This window comes from Melanotaenia boesemani, chromosome 10 (genome assembly GCF_017639745.1).
Source record: "Melanotaenia boesemani isolate fMelBoe1 chromosome 10, fMelBoe1.pri, whole genome shotgun sequence".
Lineage (NCBI taxonomy): Eukaryota > Metazoa > Chordata > Actinopteri > Atheriniformes > Melanotaeniidae > Melanotaenia > Melanotaenia boesemani.
Window position 1 is genome coordinate 8,592,576 of NC_055691.1, and position 20,761 is coordinate 8,613,336.

General features: G+C 38.1%; 1 protein-coding gene across 2 annotated transcripts in view; it reads left to right on the forward strand.

The window, feature by feature from the left end:
* The first annotated feature begins 1,377 nt into the window (after window positions 1-1,377).
* Window positions 1,378-20,761, forward strand: part of il34 (interleukin 34) — a 75,817-nt gene continuing 56,433 nt past the window's right edge. The window contains exons 1-2 of one of the 2 annotated variants that reach the window (XM_041997487.1): window positions 1,378-1,717; window positions 19,207-19,503. In XM_041997487.1, coding sequence (XP_041853421.1) covers window positions 19,458-19,503 — 46 coding nt within the window. In that variant the 5' untranslated portion in view covers window positions 1,378-1,717; window positions 19,207-19,457. The remainder of the gene's footprint in view (window positions 1,718-19,206; window positions 19,504-20,761) is intronic. The other variant, XM_041997486.1, reaches the window with a different exon arrangement.

Here is a 20,761-nt window from a genome sequence, read left to right on the forward strand (position 1 = left end):
CTAAAGTAATGTTCAGCATTACAGAGTGTGTAGGAGTAGTTTTAATGACTTTTGTCAAAGCTGTATATTATCAGGCTGAGAATAATCCTACCAGGGTAGAGTGAAAACACAAGGGACACAAATTCATCAAGAAATCCAAACTAGGTTTTTGCCAAGCTACATTAGGTGGAAAAACACTAAACACATAATTTTCAGAAAGAGAAAGGCAGAAGATTGAATCTCACCAGACTGAACATCACCCCGGAGTTTGCTATTAAGAAACAAATGTGTGATCAGCATCCATTATCTGAAACTGATGTGCTGAAAGACTTGGGAAGTAATGACAGATGTTTGTATCCCGAGGAAGTAAATCAAGACGAGACTAGAAACAGCCTTCGATGACTATTTCAGCACGGATGTCTGATTTTACAGGGTGCACCTGAATGCACCACATAGTCCCCGTGGGAACCTATGGGCACTGATTACTAATCCAGCATGTTTAGGAAAAACTGGTAAAATTAGATATGATTCGGGGCGGGTGCAGGTTCCTTTGCATTTATGGATTAAAACTTAACAAAATGGTGATTTAAATAATTTAATCTTAGTTTAAGTTAGGATATAGATAATAAATATAATCGTTGTGATCTTTTTGGCAAGTGAGACATGTGGAGCGATTGTTCTGCAGTTCATCTTCTGTCCGCATCTTCGTGGGTGTTTGTGCTCCGGGCGTGGGAGGTGTTCAGGTCCCCGGCCTGTGTGCAGTGAGCGACATGGGGTAGGGTCTCCTTCACACGGTGAATGAAAGTATAATGTGCAGGCCGGAGCGCCGCCAGTAGGGTGTCCGGCTTTTGTCTGTTTCGCTATGTTGGAAGAATGTCTGCGCGCGCGCGCACGATGCCTGTCGAAATTCAGTATTTGCAGTTCCGGTTACATTTAATTTTAAAGTGAATCTACCGTGGATGGACGTCCCACTGGGCTCTGATCAATAGAAAAAAAGACAATAAGGAGACGGACTGAAACTGAAGGTTTCAGGATTTTAAAAAATAATGATAAAATCAGAATTTAAAGGCAAATTCTTTATATAAGTGTTTGAAAGTGAAGTTTAAAGTCTGACACTCACTGTTAAAACAAGAACTTTGAACTTTCACTTGATGAAAACCCTCAAACCTTCCATAAAAATGTTTACAAATGATACACGTCACACTGGAAAGCCTTACGTTTAATAATAATAATAATTATATATATATATATATATATATATATATATATATATATATATATATATATATGCAAAATTTCATTACTCAGTCATTCGGTTTTAGGAGACTGAGTTGTTGCGTGTCTGTGACGCGGATCAAAGAGGAAGTGGGCTGTGTTTCCCGATGGGGGGCGGTGGAGGTATGCCGACATGCTCTGATAAGCGTCTGGGAGTTGAGATTGATTGGAAGAAGGTGCAGGCCACCGTGTTGCGCACTTGGCAGCACACAGCGAGCGCACCGATCCTCCATGGATGAACGAAACCTTGAACAACTTCAGCTGACCGATTCGTGAATGGATTCTTATCGTCCCGCTTTGTTTCTGTTAAGAAGTCTGCACGACCTCCGCATCTGAGCACACAAGAGACATTACGCATCCCTGGAGCGTGGAGCAAAAGGGTCCCTCGAGGTGCGTGCGTACCTATACGCTCATCTACTTTTGTGAGGACCTTGGACGTGAGGACGTTTGTTCATTTTTAAAGGTGAGGACTGTTTATGACAAACCTTTAACAGCCTGCTTGAAGATTAAAATGTGGTTCTGGTTGGACACCAAGCTGTGATGGTTCAACTCGGGGTTAAGACGGCTGTTAAGTGCATTATATCCACATTTGTGTGCGCTTTAATGTACATTTTAATTTCGAAGCTGCCTCATTGGTCACACAGGTGTGCCTTTTCTGGCTGTGCGTAGATGTGCGCATTTTGTTGTCACTTTCACTTTCTCCAGGTCCGCAGGTATTGCGTTAATCATGGTTAGATAACAATGTAGGTCCTGTGCTGTTTTCTGAAACAGTCCACGACCAGCTGCAACATTGCTAAGTTTGGAAAAGTTGTATTTGGTGAAGAGCAGGTGAGACCTCACAGCAGAGTTTCAGAAGTGTTAAACAGAAACCTTCCCAACGCAGATGGGAACAGTTTCTCATATTACACCGCGAAGACGAACAGACGCCAACTTCGAGTGAAAAGAAGGAATATTCTATTTATGAAAAATTGGCAGAAACCCGCATAACGACGCCTTCATTCTGTTTTCTAAAAGTAAATATTAATCCAGACGCAGACAGTTAACTGTTTCCATCATGATCATCTGACACAAACTTAATTTAAAAAATATTATTCTTGACCCAGACAGGGCACAAGAGGTCTAATTTTCCACTTGATATTTCGCTCCCTCAGACGCCTGAAGCCGTTCAGTTTGCAGCTTCTCCTGCAGAATCCTTTCCACATTGTCTTCTGTCCAGCTGCTGCTTCAGCCTGACTCTGCCTCCCGCAGCCAAGGAAGTTTTAGCTTAGTTGTCTGACATGTGAAATGAGGGAAGTTTGTTGGATGACACATGCAAACATGAAGCCAAGAGGTGCTAAAGGAAATCAGTAGCTGTATTCTTGTAAGGGCTCTCCTGGGGTTTGAGGCTTTTTTGTTGTTGTTTGTGGATATTTAGACTCATCCTCACTGGGGTGATGCATCCTGGCTGGAGCATGTGGTCAGCCTGTTTGCATCTACTTCTCCTTCACCGTCTGTTTGGTTCATTGTTTGGTAATGTGCAAAAATCTTGAGCCACCCATCAAAGAAAAGGGTAGCCTACAGGGATTTATTGAAACATGCAAAAAGAAATATAAATCCAGTACATGAGGCAGAAAGAGAGTTTCTCTGGTTCTAAGGAGCTTGAAAGTGAATATTTGGTCTAAGCTTTATTCATCATCAGTCTGAAGCCTCTTTCTTTGAGTCTTCAGGAATAGTTCTCCAGACTTCTTAAAGGACTTCCTAAAGCTCTTTGGATGTTTCATCCACGTTTCCATGGAGATCATTTCTAATGAAGCTTCAGTCAACACTAGATGAATCACCTGATTGTCCAGATGCATTTCCTAGGTCCAGGTTCTGGTCTTTGCTGGATTTGTTCGTGTTACTTCAGGACATTACCTTCGGGTCCTGTTTATCTGCTCCAGATAGTTTTCTATCTTTTGTCCTCTGCTTGTTCAGTTTCTGCCTCCATGCTGAGACATGCCAGGTTTCCAGCTAACACTCTTTGGGAATCACCAAAACCCTGTTTTCTGTTTGTCAAATGGTCTTATCTTTTCTGTTTTTCATTGGTGCAGCTATAGAAATGGGAACTAATTGTTGTGTGAGGTTCTTCTGAAGTCAATCAAACTAATTTGATCTTTCTGCTCAGACTACTTATTAGGACAATGTTGCAGAGCCGACCGGTGATTCCTCCTCCAACCTAAATAAATATGTTCTGATTCATTCACTTTCCCCTGTCTAAGTGAACAGTGAATTCCCTTCAGGTGTCAGGTGTTGGATAAAAGCGTCTGCTAAATGACTGTAGAACAGTAGAATAGAACAGAATCTCTGAGCAGATTAAAGCAAAGTGACCCAACTTCAGGACCGTTTAATGTAGTAATAGGCAACACTTCAATCTTCTAATTGAGTCATGCTTAAAGAATGAATGATTTGATTTAATGTGGCATGTATCATGACTTCCTGTTCCAAGCCTTTAAGGAATTATGTTATTAGTCTGCAATTAATGGATCATTTGTTCAGGTTTCTTTACTTGGTTGTCAAATGGAAATATCCGTATATTAGCTGCAATTCTATACATACACTTTAATGCAACTGACATCCAGTTAACTTGATCATATTACGAGTCATGTATGAGGAAACCAAATCATATTCTGTAACTGATTAGTTTTAGGAATTAATGACAAAAAGTCTGTGTTGGAAAAAAAAAAGTGATTTGTCAAACAAATTATGAGTAATGACTGCTTTACTTTAGTGACAATGAAATAAGACAATGAAACAAACAAACAAAAAAAACCTAAATAAAACCTAATATTTTCCCATCGCAGTCGCCTCCCAGATGATGAAAAGCTTTGGTGGTTCAGCCTGACACACCAGATGGTTTGTTTCACAGAACCATATGTGAAGTCCTCCGTAGAAAATGAGAAGGTCAGGTATTTAGAATAAAATACTTTGCAAGTGATTGATAGATGCTTTATCCAAGGCCTTGAGTAAAACGTGACTCAAGTCTGATAAATCAAACTGGATCGAGACCAGAACCAGCTAGTGAAACCAGCGTTGTTGATTGTTGCCACACCTAAAACCAGCCCAGAGGTTCCAGCACAGGAAACGTTTGTGTCAGTCATGAACAAGAGAGCTCCGAACCTCACAAGATGGATTCTTTCACGATTGCGATCTCACTAGAATCCAGCTGCTTTGCAAAGTAGGCAGAAGCTATAGTTTGAAAAATCGGCTCAGGATTCATTTTCACGCTTTCATTCTCATGAGCTATAAGTAAAAAAAAAACAAAAACAAAAACAATGAACGCCAGACCACATAATCAATAAGCTTTAGAAGGTGAAGGAAAAAATACTGCACCGTGACATCCTAACTTCATCCTAATATCTTGTGCAATTCACAGTCATCCGAAAATAGCCCACTGAGGATATTTGAGAAACATAGGTTTTAATGGCGCCTGACGACTCCAAGTTGTCGTTTCTTCTTCTTCTTCTAAAAAGACAATATTTTCCATTAATCAGCCTATATCTATTGTTCCATATTATAGTTGTGTGTGGGGAAAACTTGTGTTTGTACAACATTTTCAAGTATTGGAGAGCCTATTTATGGAATTCAGGTCATTTAAGAGGTCGTTCAGAAATATCAGAATCTTTTAAGTAAAAATTCAATTCCCCCACATTTCTCAAAGATATAGAGACAGTTTTTGGTTTTATTCTTTATAAAAGGCTGCAACCATTTTAGTTTGATGGTACCGCTCATTGACTTAAAATTAATCCTGTTAAAGCTTCAGTCTTGAAATGAGTTCACTAGATCACTTTTTCTGATTTAATAATAATTATTTTTCAAAATAAAACTAATAATTTCAATTTATTTTTTAAATCATATTGTCTGACACATTTAAGCAAAAAGAAGGGTAAATAAGTCTATATTCTTCTTTTTCTTCTGCTTCTTTTTTGCTGGTAGTTTGCATCAGAGCATGCTCCATGTCTTGCTCCTTTATTTTGGTGTATTTCTGTTGGCACTGCAGCGCCACTTACAGGCTGGCCAGATCCGTAAGCATAACTTTACTTTCTCTTGCTAAACAATCTGCCAAACCAACACCCCGTATTAAACTGTTAAAACTATATGTAGTTAGTGACTTAGTCCAGTTATGCAGTAAAATTGACATACCTGCTGTACAAGTGTTTTACCTGAACTGGCAGCTGCCATAGTGTCAGTGGATGTTGTAACTCCAGTGAATGTCAGATCTGGAGGAGATAGACTCGCCTAAGCCCCGCCCTTAAAGCAAAACCTGCTTGTTCATTGATGAGCAAGGCTTGCAACGAGTTTGGCAAATTTTTATACGGGCAAAATCCAGATTACCAGACAAGCAGTTGGTTCATCAACTGCAGGTTCAGGAAATATACTGTGTCAGTTAAAAACCAGTTAAAACACCATGACACAGCTTTATCCCATTAACTACAAGATCTGGGGGACATCTCATGTTTGCTGAACTCCTCCTCTTGTTGTTTGGACATCCAGCCCATAGGTTTTTTTCAAAAAGGTCTCAAAGACTTTAGAGCCAGATCTGTTACAGATTGTGAACTTGTCTTTAATTTCGGGTGTCTTCCCAGATCCGCTGTTAAAACTGTATTCAAGCCTCTACTCAAAAGGGACAATCTAGACAAGACCCAAATGAAAAACAGGCTGATCTCAAAACTTCCATTTCTTTCAAATCTTACACTTCCATTAAGTAAGATCATTGAAAAAGCTGTTTTTCATCAGCTAAATTAGTTTCCAATGCAAAACAACTGCTACAATGTCTTCCAGTCAAGTTTTAGACAGCACCACAGCACTGAGACTGCTCTGACCAAAGTCATTAATGACATATGTTTCAATACAGATAATGGAAAAATGTCAGTCTTACTGGACCTTAGCGCTGCATTTCATACAGTCGACCACAATTTATTATTTAAACAACTGGAGAACTGGGTGTGCCTCTCTGGCACTGCGCTACACTGGTTTAAATCTTATTTAGAGAATAGAAAGTACTTTGTGTCAATAGGTAACTACATCTGAGCAGACAAAAATTACATGTGGCGTTCCTCAAGGTTCCATCCTGGGGCCTCTTTTGTTTAACATCTACATGCTCCCACTGGCACAGGTCATAAAGAAAAACAAAATTAGTTACAATAGCTATGCAGATGACACACAGATATATATTACAATCTCACCAAGAGACCAAGGCCCCATACAGGCTCTTGGTAAATGCATTGAGGAGATTAATGATTGGATGCGTCGAAACTTTCTTCAGTTAAACAAAAACAAAACTGAGGTGATTGTCTTTGGAGCCAAAGAGAAACAATTAAAGGTCACCACAGAGCTTCAGTCTATACACCTAAAAACTACCAACCAGGCCAGAAATCTGGGTGTATTGATGGACTCAGAGCTAAACTTTGAAAAACTCATTAAGGGAATCACAAAGTCGGCCTACTATCACCTTAAGAATATATCAAAAGTAAAGATCTGATGTCTCGGCAGGACCTGTAAAACCTAGTCCATGCTTTTATTTTTAGTTGGCTTGATTATTCTAAGAGTGTTTTTACAGGTTCTATCTAAAAAATCAATTAGACACCTGCAGCTTATTCAGAACTCTGCTGCTCGAGTCCTCACTAAGACCAAGAAAGTGGACCACATCAGTCCAGCTCTGAGGTCTTTACACTGGCTGCCTGTTCATCAGAGAATAGATTTTAAAGTTCTGCTGCTGGTCTATAAAGCTCTGAATGGTTTAGGAACAAAATACATCAGTGACCTCTTGACTCAGTGTGAACCTACCAGAACACTCAGGTCATCTGGATCCAGTGTTTTATCTGTTCCCAGAGTCAGAACCAGACGCGGAGAAGCTGCATTCAGCTTTTATGCTCCACATGTCTGGAACAAACTGAGTTTATTTAAATCAGGGTTAAAGACCCACCTGTTCTCTGCTACATTTGAATAGTTTTTATTTATAAGTTCAACTCTGCACCGTTTCTTTTAAGCTTGAATTTTTTAACTTGATCATGTTTGTAATACTGTTTTTATCTAATGTTCTCTCTTTTTCTATTCTCTTTTGTTTTTAATTTTAAATAATGCTTCTTATTTTCTGATATACAATGTTTCTATAGAGCACTTTGACTCACCCTGACATTGAATTGTGCTAAACAAATAAACTTGTCTTGCTTAAACATTTAAAAATACACTAAATCATAAATCAAGCATTATTTTCTTTTTCAAAGCCAAATCTTCCTTTCAGCTTCAATATGAGTTGTCAGTGTTGTAGCTACAAATGTTTCAAGCTGAATTTTCCTCCAGCGACTCATTCTGGGTTTAATGCATTACTGCTGCACGACCTGAAAATCACAAATATCCCATTTTGTTGTTAACTATTTCCCTTTTTGCAAAAACAAATTCACAAAATTTTAAAATGACCATATGCTTGCGGAACTATTTATAAAGGTGAACCCAGCTGAAGTTAAGTGTCAACTAGGCTGTTGACAATGAACCTTTTTAGTTCTAAGATTTTCTACCAGATGTGTAATTTCCCTCTTTTTTTTCCATGTTCCCATTTTTTTCCTTTAAACAAGGCATGTTTTTTCAGAAAACAATATAATTGCGGTGTAGTCTTTGTTAAAATAGGTCAAAACATGCTTCAATTACAAACCAAATCATGGGTTCAGCTGTTCGTTGATCTTCACTGCAGGAGTGTGTTGCTGCAGTGGCAGCATATTCGCGCAGTGGAGAGGTCACTGAGTTGTATCAAAACTGTGAGCCACTGGAATAAATTTAGCAAGAGATTTGAGAAAGATCAAGCAGCTGAGAGAGAACAATGACTACAGAGGGAGAAAGAGGATCTGTAAAGATTAGAAGCTCAGGGTGAAATAGTGAGTCGTAATTCTGATTTATTGTCATGATATGACTCATAAGTAAAAGCAGAGGAATGTTGAACACTTTCTAACCACTTTTTTAATGGATGCCATCAATATATGTTCAGGGGTACCACAAAAATCCTACAAAAAGACACCAAAGTTTTCAGAAATAGTATTCATCTGAGTGGGCTATTTGCCACTGATTGCATATAGTAAAACCTGATTGTTTTCCACTAAAACATCAGAAGGAATCCCGGGCATGACAGGGACTTAACTGTGATCGGAACATTTTTTTGACAAGCTGTAAAGATTGCAGTGGGTTTTTCAACTTTCCATGGGATCACTCTAATATTCTATATTAACAGAGGTTGGACAAAGATTAGAGACATCAAAGTAATAGAAATGGGATGCAGACCAGTACCACCACAACCACAGCCCCCAAGAGGACTGCGGTCTGACACGGGACCTCTCTGACAGCATGAAATGTTTGTGATTAACTTTTATCTTTATCATATGTCGCCTGTTTTCTGCAGTTTTACTTAAAATGTGTGCAATGAATCTGAGCTGACAGTTGTTATCTATATCAGAGGAACATCTGGTGTTTATCTTCCATCACACAATCACCTCTGAAAATGTTTGGACACTTTATTTACACAGATACAGAAGTGAAAGCCGCACCATAGTCCTCTGTATTGATCCCATCCTTTTAGAAGCAGCTGATGAAACTTCTGTCCTTTTTCGAAGATGTCTGGAAGGAGTTCATGTTTCGTTGTTAAGTTGTTTCTTGTAAATAGGAGTATGTTTGATTTATGATATTTCATGGTTGAGGCAAAGCTCTGCCTGGTGAAGAATAGGATGAAGCAGATGTGTTCATATTATTATACTGCAAGAAAAACATCTTAACGTTTAAGTGTGTAGCCTTAAAGGGAATTGTTTTATTGGAATTATTCTCTGAACTGTGTGAAAAAGAAATTTGTTGTTTTCAGTAACTTAAAACTATCTTTTTGATCACTTACCTTAGTCAAAGACAGGATCAGCTTAATTTCCAGCTGATTTTCCTGCTGTCGCATCGATTTAATGATTCTCCAAATGGACAGTAAGATACCCTTAAGAAAGAATGTGTGGAATTGTTTTTGAACAGCCATTATGTCTCATTTTAATCTGATGATGAAAGTGTAGATATCTAAAGGTGTGGTGTGGAACTATGATAAAGTCTGACTGGTTTCTGTGGGTGGCTGTATACATATACAGTATATTCTGAAATTTTAAACCCATCTGCAGACGTCAATACACCTGAGAAATTATTATATTGTCTGTACTTTAACAGTATATTGTATGAAAGTTTTTTTCAACATACCTTAATAAGCTGAGTTTTTACTGATCATTTAGGGAATGCTCGTGGAGTCTATTTTGGGTCCATTGCTCTTTCTTTGGTCATGTGTTACCTGGGAGATTTATTTTCAGGAAACGTAATATGGTTTTGCTGATGATATCCAGGTCTATTTGTCTGTCAAATTAAACTTGAGTAATCTGCTGCAACCATCTTAGTGGGCTTAAAACCTAGCTGATGTTTAACTTTCTCAACTTTAACAAAAATAAAACCAGTGTTTTGGAAGATTGGATCTGGCTGACAGTTCTTCTGTATGTTTGGACCTAGACTTTGATCTTAGAAATCTCAGCAGGATTTTTCATGGCTCTCTAAGGTGTTATAAAAACCAGGGTGAATCCTTACCTCCCCTCCCCCTCAAAGACCCGGAAAATGTTTATGCTTTTCATTATCTTTGGACTGAATTGCGGCAATGCATTGTACAGTATATGTCTGGACCCGTCTTCTCTGTATTATTTATAAATTGTTCAGAAGGCTCCAGCTCGTCTTTTACTTATTTAAAAAAAAAAAAAAAAAAAGCATGAACACATAACTCTGGGTTTGGCATCTCTTTACTGGCTCCCTGTCCATTTCCAGACATTTAAATCAATAATTTGTGTTATACTGTGCTCCTCTTTTCTTTTTCTTTTTTTTATTTATTGTGCTAGTTTTTTAATATCTCTTACTGGCTGTGAACTTTCAACTTTTGGTGCTTTTACATGCTTTTTCGGACCATCTTCAGACCATTCTCTGTAAACCCCAGAGATGGTTGAGTGTGAAACTCCCAGTACACCAGCAGTCAGTGAAATACTCAGAACAACAACCATGCCACGCTCAAAATCACTGATGCCCAGTTAAAACTTCATCAAGTCATCTTCACCATGTCTACATGATTAAATGTGTTGAGCTGCTGCCATGTGATTGGCTGATTAGATTAACAAGCAGTCAAACAGGTGGAGCTGATAAAGTGGATTTGGCTTTGTAACCATGCCAGTGACGGTTTCAAGTGTAGCCTCAGAATATCTCTATAGCTTCTAGCTGGATCATGAGGCGTCTCTAACACCATGAACAGGTCAAAGCAGCTCAGTTTGGTATAATTCTCTTTCAGAAAGCTGCACAACTTCGAGTAATATTGGGACTTTATATAAACAATACTTTATAAAACACTTTAATGAGGTCTGAAATCGATCAGTTGGAGTCACATTATTACTAGTGAAACATCTGTGTGGACTGGATTTATCTCTGATGCCTATAGAAAAACAGACCTTCTCCCAAGCGCCAGTTTTCAGACAACCTTACCGTTTGCAGAGTCAAGACTGTTTTTTAATCCTGGTGGTTCTGCTAAGTATAAACAAAATGGTTGTTGATGTCTATGGAACTATTTTGCTTAGATGTAATCAAAAGGATTAATTATCTTGTTTTTATTTTTTCTGTTTTCTAGAGTTGCTGTGGAGTCAGATAGCCTTTCATCATCTGTGATTCAAAGAATCGGGGTCAAAAAACATGTTGACCTTCAAGTTTTTTAACAGTAATCTTTTGCTGGGATCCTAATATAAAACATTCTTAATCAGACAAAATTACAGCATTTTGGTGCTCAGCACAACTAGTATGGTTATTAACCTATCACAACCATTGACATATTTACTACCAGAAGTTCCAGTCAATAACATCTTTAGGCCCATTTATGCTCCCTTACGTACGTAAATAGGAATATCCATTTTAAATGTTGTCATACGTCGCTGTCATACTTCTATGCGTCTTTTACGTTGCCATGGCTGTTAAGTCAATTCCTCCACTAGTGGGCTGTGCTGAGTTCAGAGCTCACTTCCACGTTCTGATGTTGGTTTCGGACACTGGTTGGCGGCGGTAATGCAGCGCTATAAAGTTGTTTCCAAGCTCCCAACACACCCTAAATATTTGCATAGCCTTTCTTCAAAAGTTCGTGCAATTTCTAAAGTTGTTGTCCTTGTCTTCATTCTTCATCTGCTTTTTTTTTTCTTCCTGTTCCTCTACTTTGATGTTTTTTTTCTTTAGCTGGTTAAATGTCAGCTATTCTGCCCAGCACTGCCCCAGTATTTTCTGGTAGTATTGCTCAATTTTTCGCATCACGCAATGGAAGGCTAAGCTTTGTGAAATTTTACCAAATTACTGGCATAACCGATGCAGGGGCTGGACGAAAAAGTCTGTCCGTCTGCATATCCGTCTTCTGCGTTGAGCATAAATGGGCATTTAGACCTGCTGCTATAGTGAGGATGGAGCTTAAACAGCAAATGGGATTATTTCTAGCATCATTCGGTCCTTGTGTGATTAAAAGAAATTTTATTTTATTTATTTGAGTGTTCTTATGTGTTTCTTTAGGTGTGTTTCCATTATCCCTAAAATTGCACAAAAGCTAAATATCGCAATAAAAAAACTGTAATGGAAACACCTACATTTCGAAATTTCTCAAATATCACTAAAAAGTTTTTACGCTCTCATGAGGTGGTTTTTTAGATGTGTCGATATAGAAGTATATCGCAAAAGTGTAATGGAAACACTTTTCTCGCATTTACGCTTCACCGGACGTGACGTAGTGGGTCATGTGACCAGTTCATTTCAAATAGAGATGGCACAGTCTGAGTAGAAGCAGGAGGAGACGGAAATCTTTTAACAAATAATTAAAGAAAAAAATATAATCGTCATCCCTGATGGCAAACAATGGCGAAATGCAAGAGTTTTACAAAGATTTAGAAACCTCTATCCTCCTCAAAGGGAGTCTCGTGGGACGAGATTTTACAAGAATAACGGCTAATGCGCTAAACACCATTCAATGGAAACACCTGCAAATCGCAATTGCACTTTATCAAAATCTTAGAAATGTTGCCTTTATTTTGTGAAATACTGTAATGGAAACGCAACTTTTGATAAATTAACAATTGCCAGACCCTCCTTTCCCACACATTTATTATTTATTTCTACTGCCTGTGTGTGTGTGTGTGTGCTCATTGTTTGCTTAACAGACTGAGGGGTGTTTCATAATTTCATTTATGATGTAGAAACAATAAATATTCTAGACTTGTAGACAGAAAATGACACAAATAAATATTCCTTCTCTTTTGGAAATACACGTCTGTCATTCTTATCACCGGCGGAGCCCTCCCAGACCTCCCACTGTTATGAGTGCCGTTTGTCCTTTTCTTTCTCTATCTTTATTGATCACCTGGCTTAGAGCCAGCCATGCCATTTGGTCATTAGCAGGGTTATCACATTGTAAAACAAAGTAAGGACTTGACCCCCCCTCCTGCAGGAAGACGGACCTGTCAGGCAAAGGTGATCAAACACAGAGACTGTTGTCAGCTGGTTATGTTGATCATTTTATAATCACTTAAGAATTTACCTGTTAGTTACCTAACTGGTTTTAAAATTGAATAAATGCTTATCAATCTCAAAGAGTTTCTCCTGGTTGTTTAATGTCGATGCAAATTCAGTATATGTTGGTTAAACAAAACAACCAGTTTAAAAGTATTTTACGGAATTTTCTAAATGAAACGCTTGTTTGATAGTTTCAGCCGGTCAGTAAATCAGCTCTACTTACACAGTGCATCTTTTCCAATCAAAATCCTGTCAAATAACTGGATCAATAAGTTAACTGCTGCTGTTAAAGAAGCACTATGGGACTTTGGGAAGATCAAGCTTATTTATATAGTACATTTAAAGAACACAAAGGGCCCAAAGTGCTGTACAAAATCTGCTGTCTAATAGTATAAAAGCTAAAAAAATAATGATAAATTAGAATTGAAGAAAAATAAAACAGATACAGAGTAATAAGATAAAATGGCATCTAAAAACACAGCCAGAAGATAAAAGCAAATAAGTCCCACACTACAGAAGTCACACACTTACCAGATTTAAGTTGGCATTAATGACGGGTGATTTGACATCCATCTTGCATCCTACCTGAACTTTAAGCTCTCTCCAGCCAGCAAAAGTCAGTCTGATATTGACTGCTGTCTTATCTCTTGCTCTGTCTCTTCTCTACGGTGGCTAAGAAGTGCAAAACAATATTACATCCACTTTTACAAGTTTACACCAAAATCTGTGATCCATCAGAATCTGTGACCACAGGGGGTATGTCTTAGAACACGAGCTAAGTGTTTTCAAGACTTTGCTCATCTTCTAAGACGTACATGCAGAGGGCTCCTTGTAGTCACAGATTCTGATGGGTCACAGATTTTGGTGTAACACCTGTCTTTGTAAAAGTGTTTCGGCAAACTTGCAAAAGTGTTTTACTCGATGTTATGTTGTTTTGCACTTCCAGGCCACTGTACTTTTCTTTTCCTTTTTTTCTCCAAATTGTCATCTTGCATTTCTTTGATGAATCAGCCATAGTTCATGTTCAAAATGGTCATTGTGTTAATGTCCAGCTGCTAACGCGTGACGCAGTGCGTGAAGCAGCGTCCCAAAAGCAAAAGTTGTGAAGTTTGGTTTCTCAGCCTCAGGACGCTGTTGGACAACTAAGGCTCCTAAAATGTACATAATAAACGTTTCTGTTACGTCAAAACAAGTCAGAAACAGAGTTTTAAGATCAAAGAGTTATATAGTACTGCTTTAGAAGTCATAAGAGTGGTGTTAGAAATATGCATATTGTCTGCAAACACTACTTCTAACTGCTCATTGCTGCCACTTGAAGGCAGTTTCAAAAGCATGTGGAACCATGTGAGGTGCACGTTGCTGTTGCTCATGTTGGTCCATTGGCTTTGCTTCGCTGCTAAACAGCTCATAGTGTTCCTCAATCATAGTTCTCAAAGACTGAGAGGTTTCCAACTCCAGCACATCTGATTCAGAATAACTGAACTGATCAACTGGGCCAGGTGTGTTGAAGTGTGGAAACCTATAAAATATGCAGGGCAGGAGTCTCCAAGGATCAGAGGTGAGATACACTGTCATAGTGGACTAAGAACTTCTTGGAGTGAAACTGTGATTTAAAGGATCGTGTCCTTTGCAGTTTAACTGTTTCTTCATCTTTAGCCCTTTTTAAGTTCAAGCTAACTCAAAACCATCAACATCTTGGTTAAATGTAACTCCATCTCTGCTGGCAATGTGCGATTAGCCTGTCTGTGTTGGTTAAATACCCACAGCCCTTCATTCTGAATCTCACTTTAAACTACATGAAAATGTTTGGCTCAATAGCCACAAATTTGTTACGCCTCAGCTTTGACAGGCTTACTGCAGGAGATGTCATGTTCCTCCCACATCAGAAACGTCAACTTGTCTTTTTTCATGATTTGTGTATTTTTCAAACAAATTTTAAATAAGCACTCAAACAGAAACCCCCAATAGTATTAGTCTCGTCAGATCAAGTGGCACGGCTTTTTAGCTGGACCCTGAATATATATAATCACAAGAGCCTCTTAAGTCTGGGATGCTGTCAGTGGTTTTTGGCAGATGGTTTTGGCTTCCTATTCCTAGCTCTATTCTTCCTCTCATCTTGCTTCAGAAAGGGTTTCTCAAGCTATGCAGATCTCTTCAATCACCCGGACTTCTTGTAGTTTCTCCTGTCCACCACAGCAGGTGATTGCCTGTGACTGGATGGGGTGTGATTTTAGCAAGTTGGGCTCCATCAGTTCAGACCACCTGCCAGCTATTCTTTTTACGAAAAACTTATTAAAGTGATCAATCAAGGATGTAGAATGTGGTAAGAACAATATCCAGAAACTTTAAAATGATCTCTAGTAACTATTTTGAACAAAGAATGATAATATTGACTGTTTTGGAGTTAATATGTCTTGTTCTTTTATTTCCAATCATGCTTTTTAAACTCAATACTGCTAATCGGATTGCTTTTACTATTTTATTAATGTCAGTGAGTTTTGTAGGCGCCTCTGTTCACCGACAGGCTGGCTGTAAAGAGATTCCAGGTTTATCTGTTGGACCCATTTATAACAACACACCTTTTCTCTTACTGAAATGTTGTGTTCCTTTAAAGCTGCCAGGATATTTACATTAAGATAAGCCTATAATTACAAATTTACTCTTCATTTCATTTGACATATTAAGGGTAACTTCTGTTTTTGCTTTTCTTTCCCCTACAAACCTTTTCTATTATCAATAAATTTAAAAAGTGTATTCATTTAGAAGAACAGAAATTGTGCACCCCAAGTATCAAATGCTTAGTTGTTTAATTTTCTTTCCACAAGATGGACTTAATATGTTTTTAGTAGTAGTATTTTAAACAGGATAATATGTTTAAGTTTCTCTTTGCCATTGATTTATCTTGGATGAATCACCTTACATGAATTAATCTTGGATGAATCACAGACATTGTAGAAATTTCAGCAGATGTTAGTCATTTAATTTATACACCTACCATGGATCCATTGCTGGGAGATTTGGTGCAGATTGGTGCTTCCTTTAACACATATTGCATCAAGACCACTCAGAGAGCATCTGCCATCAAACCCAGTGCTGCAAGCTGCAAATTTAGGCCCACTCCAAGATGTATCAGGTTTTTCCTTTTGCCTATGCTCCAACTGTCCACTAGTTTCTTGATATTCTCTCTGATATGCTTTTTTGTGTAATCATTCAAACAAACTAACAGGCAAATTCATTACTTTAGCTATGGCTAACCTCGGTTACCTCTCATTAGGCACCACCACTGGTTCCAATTGCAGAACTACTTTATGTTTAGAGCTAATAAGCTCATTTTAATTAGTTAAGCACATTAACATAGTTTTTCAGGCAAAGTTTCTTTATTAGGCAAGGCAAATTAATGTTTTATAAGATAGCCCAATGTGCTGTTAGCTAAATTAGTTCTGTTAAGTGAACTGTTAGAAAGTTGATGTTAGCATTTAGCTAACACGAGAACAGTTAGAGAGTTGTCTTTTGCTAATGTAGCATTTTATTTTTGAGGGTGTGCACAAATGACACTGCAAACAAACATAAAAAATTTTAAATTTTAAAGCCGCTAGGATACATACGTGTTATAAAAAGCAAATATATTCTCAGCCTAAAGCTGGATTTATACTCATGCAGTGTCTGCGTAAGGTCAGCTACACCGTCACCACCGTAGGCACCGTGTAGGTCCGCAGAGGCTCGACGCGCACCTCTTCCAGACCTGACGTGCACCCCTGCTATGCAGACAGTCAGTCAGTCAGTTTGGGATTACACAATTCCAGATTTCTGGATCTTCTCGCTGAATTTGTATTTTGGTAACTGCCTTTTTCAAAAACAATAACCAGTGGATCAAGTTGATGAGAGGCTGATCGAATTCTTTCTTCGTTTGCTTCCACAAGCTCATGAAGACACTGCACCATGTTGGAAGTCATTGCTGTTTTAAAACAGGAAATACCTACCAGAACTGAAGTGAACCATCAAAAGAAATCCATCCTGTTGAGTTTACCAGCCGATACCACCTCTGCTGCCACCTTCAGATTAGGAGGAGAAACTGCAACACAACACCAATACGACGCGTACCCCCTACGCTTGATTGCGAGAGCAAACTCAACAGTGTCGGCTACGCCTTAACCGACCGCACACAGATGCCTCATGAGTATAAATCCAGCTTTAGAGGGCTGGTTGTAGCATTCAGCTTGAAGCACTTCTGTAAAAGTTTACAAAAATGCTACCATTGTTGCAGTGAACCACCAGCCTTGTGTGTGACATAACATTAATTCTTACATTTACGGGTGTAAATTTGGCTCTGTACAGACATTTGTCTGCACAGGACACCAAAAAGACTGATGAGATTTAGTTAGATGTCTTATAGCATTTACATCTTCACATTTTGTGTGTGTTTCTGCAAGGACATATAATTAGGAATGACACTGAATTAAACAAGTTTGTTCTGTTTTTAAGGAAATTTATTTTTATTCTTTCTTTTACTAAGTCTTGACAAACAACAACATAGCTGCTCTTCAGAAATTCTTTCTTGGTGTAGACTGGCCTTACTTGGTTAGATGTATTGATAAGGGTCTTTTCTTTACCATGGAAAATATCCTGCAATCTCCCGCTAGTCTTTTCTTCTGTGGATATCCAGGACTTCTTATATCGCAGAGCTCACTGGTGCATCTTTTCTTTCTCAGAATGCATTCAGTGATGGAATCAGACCTTCACTGATAGATTCTTGTGATATTTTAGGTATGTTAACAAGGGATCTACTAAACATAAGTATTACAAAGCTCAGTTATAAATGCATTCTGCTGTTTTTTTGGAACTATACATCAACTCTGTGGCCATATTCTGAGGGGGAAATGTATTCTCTTTATCTGCAGGGTTGTGTAGACTTGCATATAATCTGATGATTGAATTTTAAGTTTGTACTTGAAAAGAAACAAGTGATTCATGTTGAAACAGAGATAACCATGTTAATATCCGAAATCCCTGTGGGATCCATCAGTCTAGACAGGGCTGCCCCAACCTCTACTGGGCCATAGGCAGAATTTGATTGGGGGGGTCCATCTCAACATCCTCTGTGTGTTTTACTGGTGCTTGATCATTTCACACACTGTAAATGCAACACGCCCCTTTATTTGCTTTATTTGTAGTTGGCTTACATCATACTGGTGTCACTCTGGTTGTGATTTTTAACCTTCATGGGGTAGCAAATTCTGAAAAAAATGGTTTAGTATTAATTTATCATTTTTAATAATCAGTGATTTATACAGAATTTGTATTAGAAATTAAGAGAAAACGTCAGCAGACAAGACACATTTGAAGTAAACAACATAATCAATTAAATTTGATTTGTTTGACTTTTTATTGCATTTTAACAGTTTGACAAAAGAACCAACACATACATGAACATGTACATTGACATTTTATATATTTTTTTCTTTTTGTCATATCCCTCATTCATTAAATGTGACGATATTTTTGAAAATAATCCTACGCCATGGTCCATGGAGGGTCAATAATTGCGCTCAGAGGGTGTTGCTCTGAGATAAACCTATCCTGAGTACTTTAAATTATTTTTGTTTTTTAAATTTTGAAAAAGAGGCACAAAAACGTACAAAACATGCAATCTTCCACTACAAAATAGCTCAAAACTAGAGCCAACTTGTGACAGATTCTGGCTGAGTGGCTGCACGCTGCATCCAGCAAAGACAGCAGGAGCTGATTAAGCAAGTAGTATTTGTGTGTCAACCATAAATGTTTTATGGTTAGCACACAGCCACAATTAAACAGTATAAAAACAAGTTTTCCGTGTTTTATATTTCTAATAAATAAATCAATGATATATTTGTGTTTTCTATTTTTTTTTATCCAGATCTAGACATTTCAAGCTCACTCAGGTGGGGGTCCTAAGCGGCTGCTTAGTTCACTTATTTCTTCAGCTTTGAATATAGATAAATTGCAATATTATACAGTTTTTTAATCAGATATATGAATAAATAAGTAACACATGTACACTTAAAACCTTTTAAGTCATCTGTTGAAAAAGTTTTTTTTTTTTTACATATTAGACTGTTGGTCCCAAAGTCATCCTATATTTGTATTTAAAAACCCTAAAAGCCAAAAGTTGTGGAAAATGTTTGGTTTATGTTTAAAAACTACTTTTAAGGAAACATTTGTTTGTCTTTAGAAATGGTCATGTGAAGAATTTTCTGTAAACAGTTTGTGAGGTTTAGGTTGACGAATGCTGCAAAATAAGTAAAAAAAAAAAAAGACCAGATATTGCTGTTAGTGTTGAGACTTCTTGGTTTAATTCTCCATAGTTTTGTTTCTTGTTTTTTACAGTTTTCTTTTGTTTTCAGACCACCAACAACAGGAAGCCAAGACGGTGTACGGAGCATAAAAGCTGTGACCTGTCTGTCTCTCGGAGAGAGGCTCAGCAGTGCCATGAAGACCTGAGGCCTGGTGACCCATGTGTGTCCAACTGAAAACACACACTGAAGAGTTTCTGGCATTACTGTGGAGTGTGTGTATTGGTGTATACACACTGTGCAGCGTTTAAAACACAGTGGAGTTGAGCACCGAAACCAAACAGAATGATTCAATCGCCCATTTCATTATTCCTGCTCGGAGGCCTTTTAGGTAAGAGACATGCTTGCTGTATGTGTGTGTGTGTGTGTGTGTGTGTGTGTGTGTGTGTGTGTGTGAGTCAGTTTTCCAGCCGTAAAACCTCACACAGTGTTGAAGCACAGCATCTGTTATGTGGTGATTTTCAATGACATGCAGCAGGCTCTGGAGCTGGTTCAGTATAAAACGCTGCTAGCTTTAATTTGTAATTTGTAAGCTAATTTAAAAAAAATCCATTATATGATCCACATCAGTCCTTTTTATTATAACTCTGTTCATATAAGCCAGTTCATAAATAATTACCCAGCTAAGGAAACCAATGGATTGCATCAAATAATTTCTTCAGTTTAATCCTCCATCCTGAGCTGCACAAGCTGGCAGTGGAGATATTAAAAAAAGTAAAAGAAAATAAACTCTGGTTAACTGGAGGAAATCTCCACTAATTGACAAGCAGTTCAGGGTGTACTCTCTTTAATCTCCAGCAGAGCCAGGCTGACGAAGGACAGCCATCTGCCTGGGCCTGTTGAGGGGTGTAGAGGTCAGGGAAGAAGGGTCAACAAGCATCATAACTGTAAGCCAGGGATGCCTACTTAGAGAAACACAAATTATGTAAAATAATAATTCATACATGGCGAATAAAGAGAAAAAAGCTCAGGAAGAAGCTCAGTGCATTCTGCCTATAGCAGAATAGCTAACCACACCAAACCAGCTTAACTATAGCTTTATCAAAAATGAAGTTTAAAGTCTGATCTGAAAGGTAGAGAAGGTTCTGCTTCCTGATACCAAACGGAGAGCTGGTTCCACAGAGAGACGTCTGATAACTGAAGGTTCTGCTTCCTGTTGCATCACAGTGTTTGTTAACAAGACTTTTGACTTTGAGTTGAAAACACGGTAAGTTGCTGAGTATACAGAAGAACAAAGGCATCACATGGTGTTATTGAGGGCACGGCTACATAAAACAAGTCTTTCTGTCTACCTTCTGATTGGCCAGCGTGATCTCAGAGGCGGGGCCTGGATCCCCTCCTTTGTTGTGTTTTTGTTTAATAAAAATAAAGACTGTTTTTAAATAAAAAAATAAATAATTTAGAAAGTTGAAATAATTTGAATGTCAACATATTGAGTATTTTTGTTTGAACTAAAGACATTTTAGGAGGTCTGAGTGAAAAATATTAAATAAATAAAAATCTGTAATTTGTTTTACAGTAGTTTTTGAGAAGGGACCTATTTGTCCTCCGATGACTGAAAAGGTTCGTAAATTTTAGCGCCCTACAAG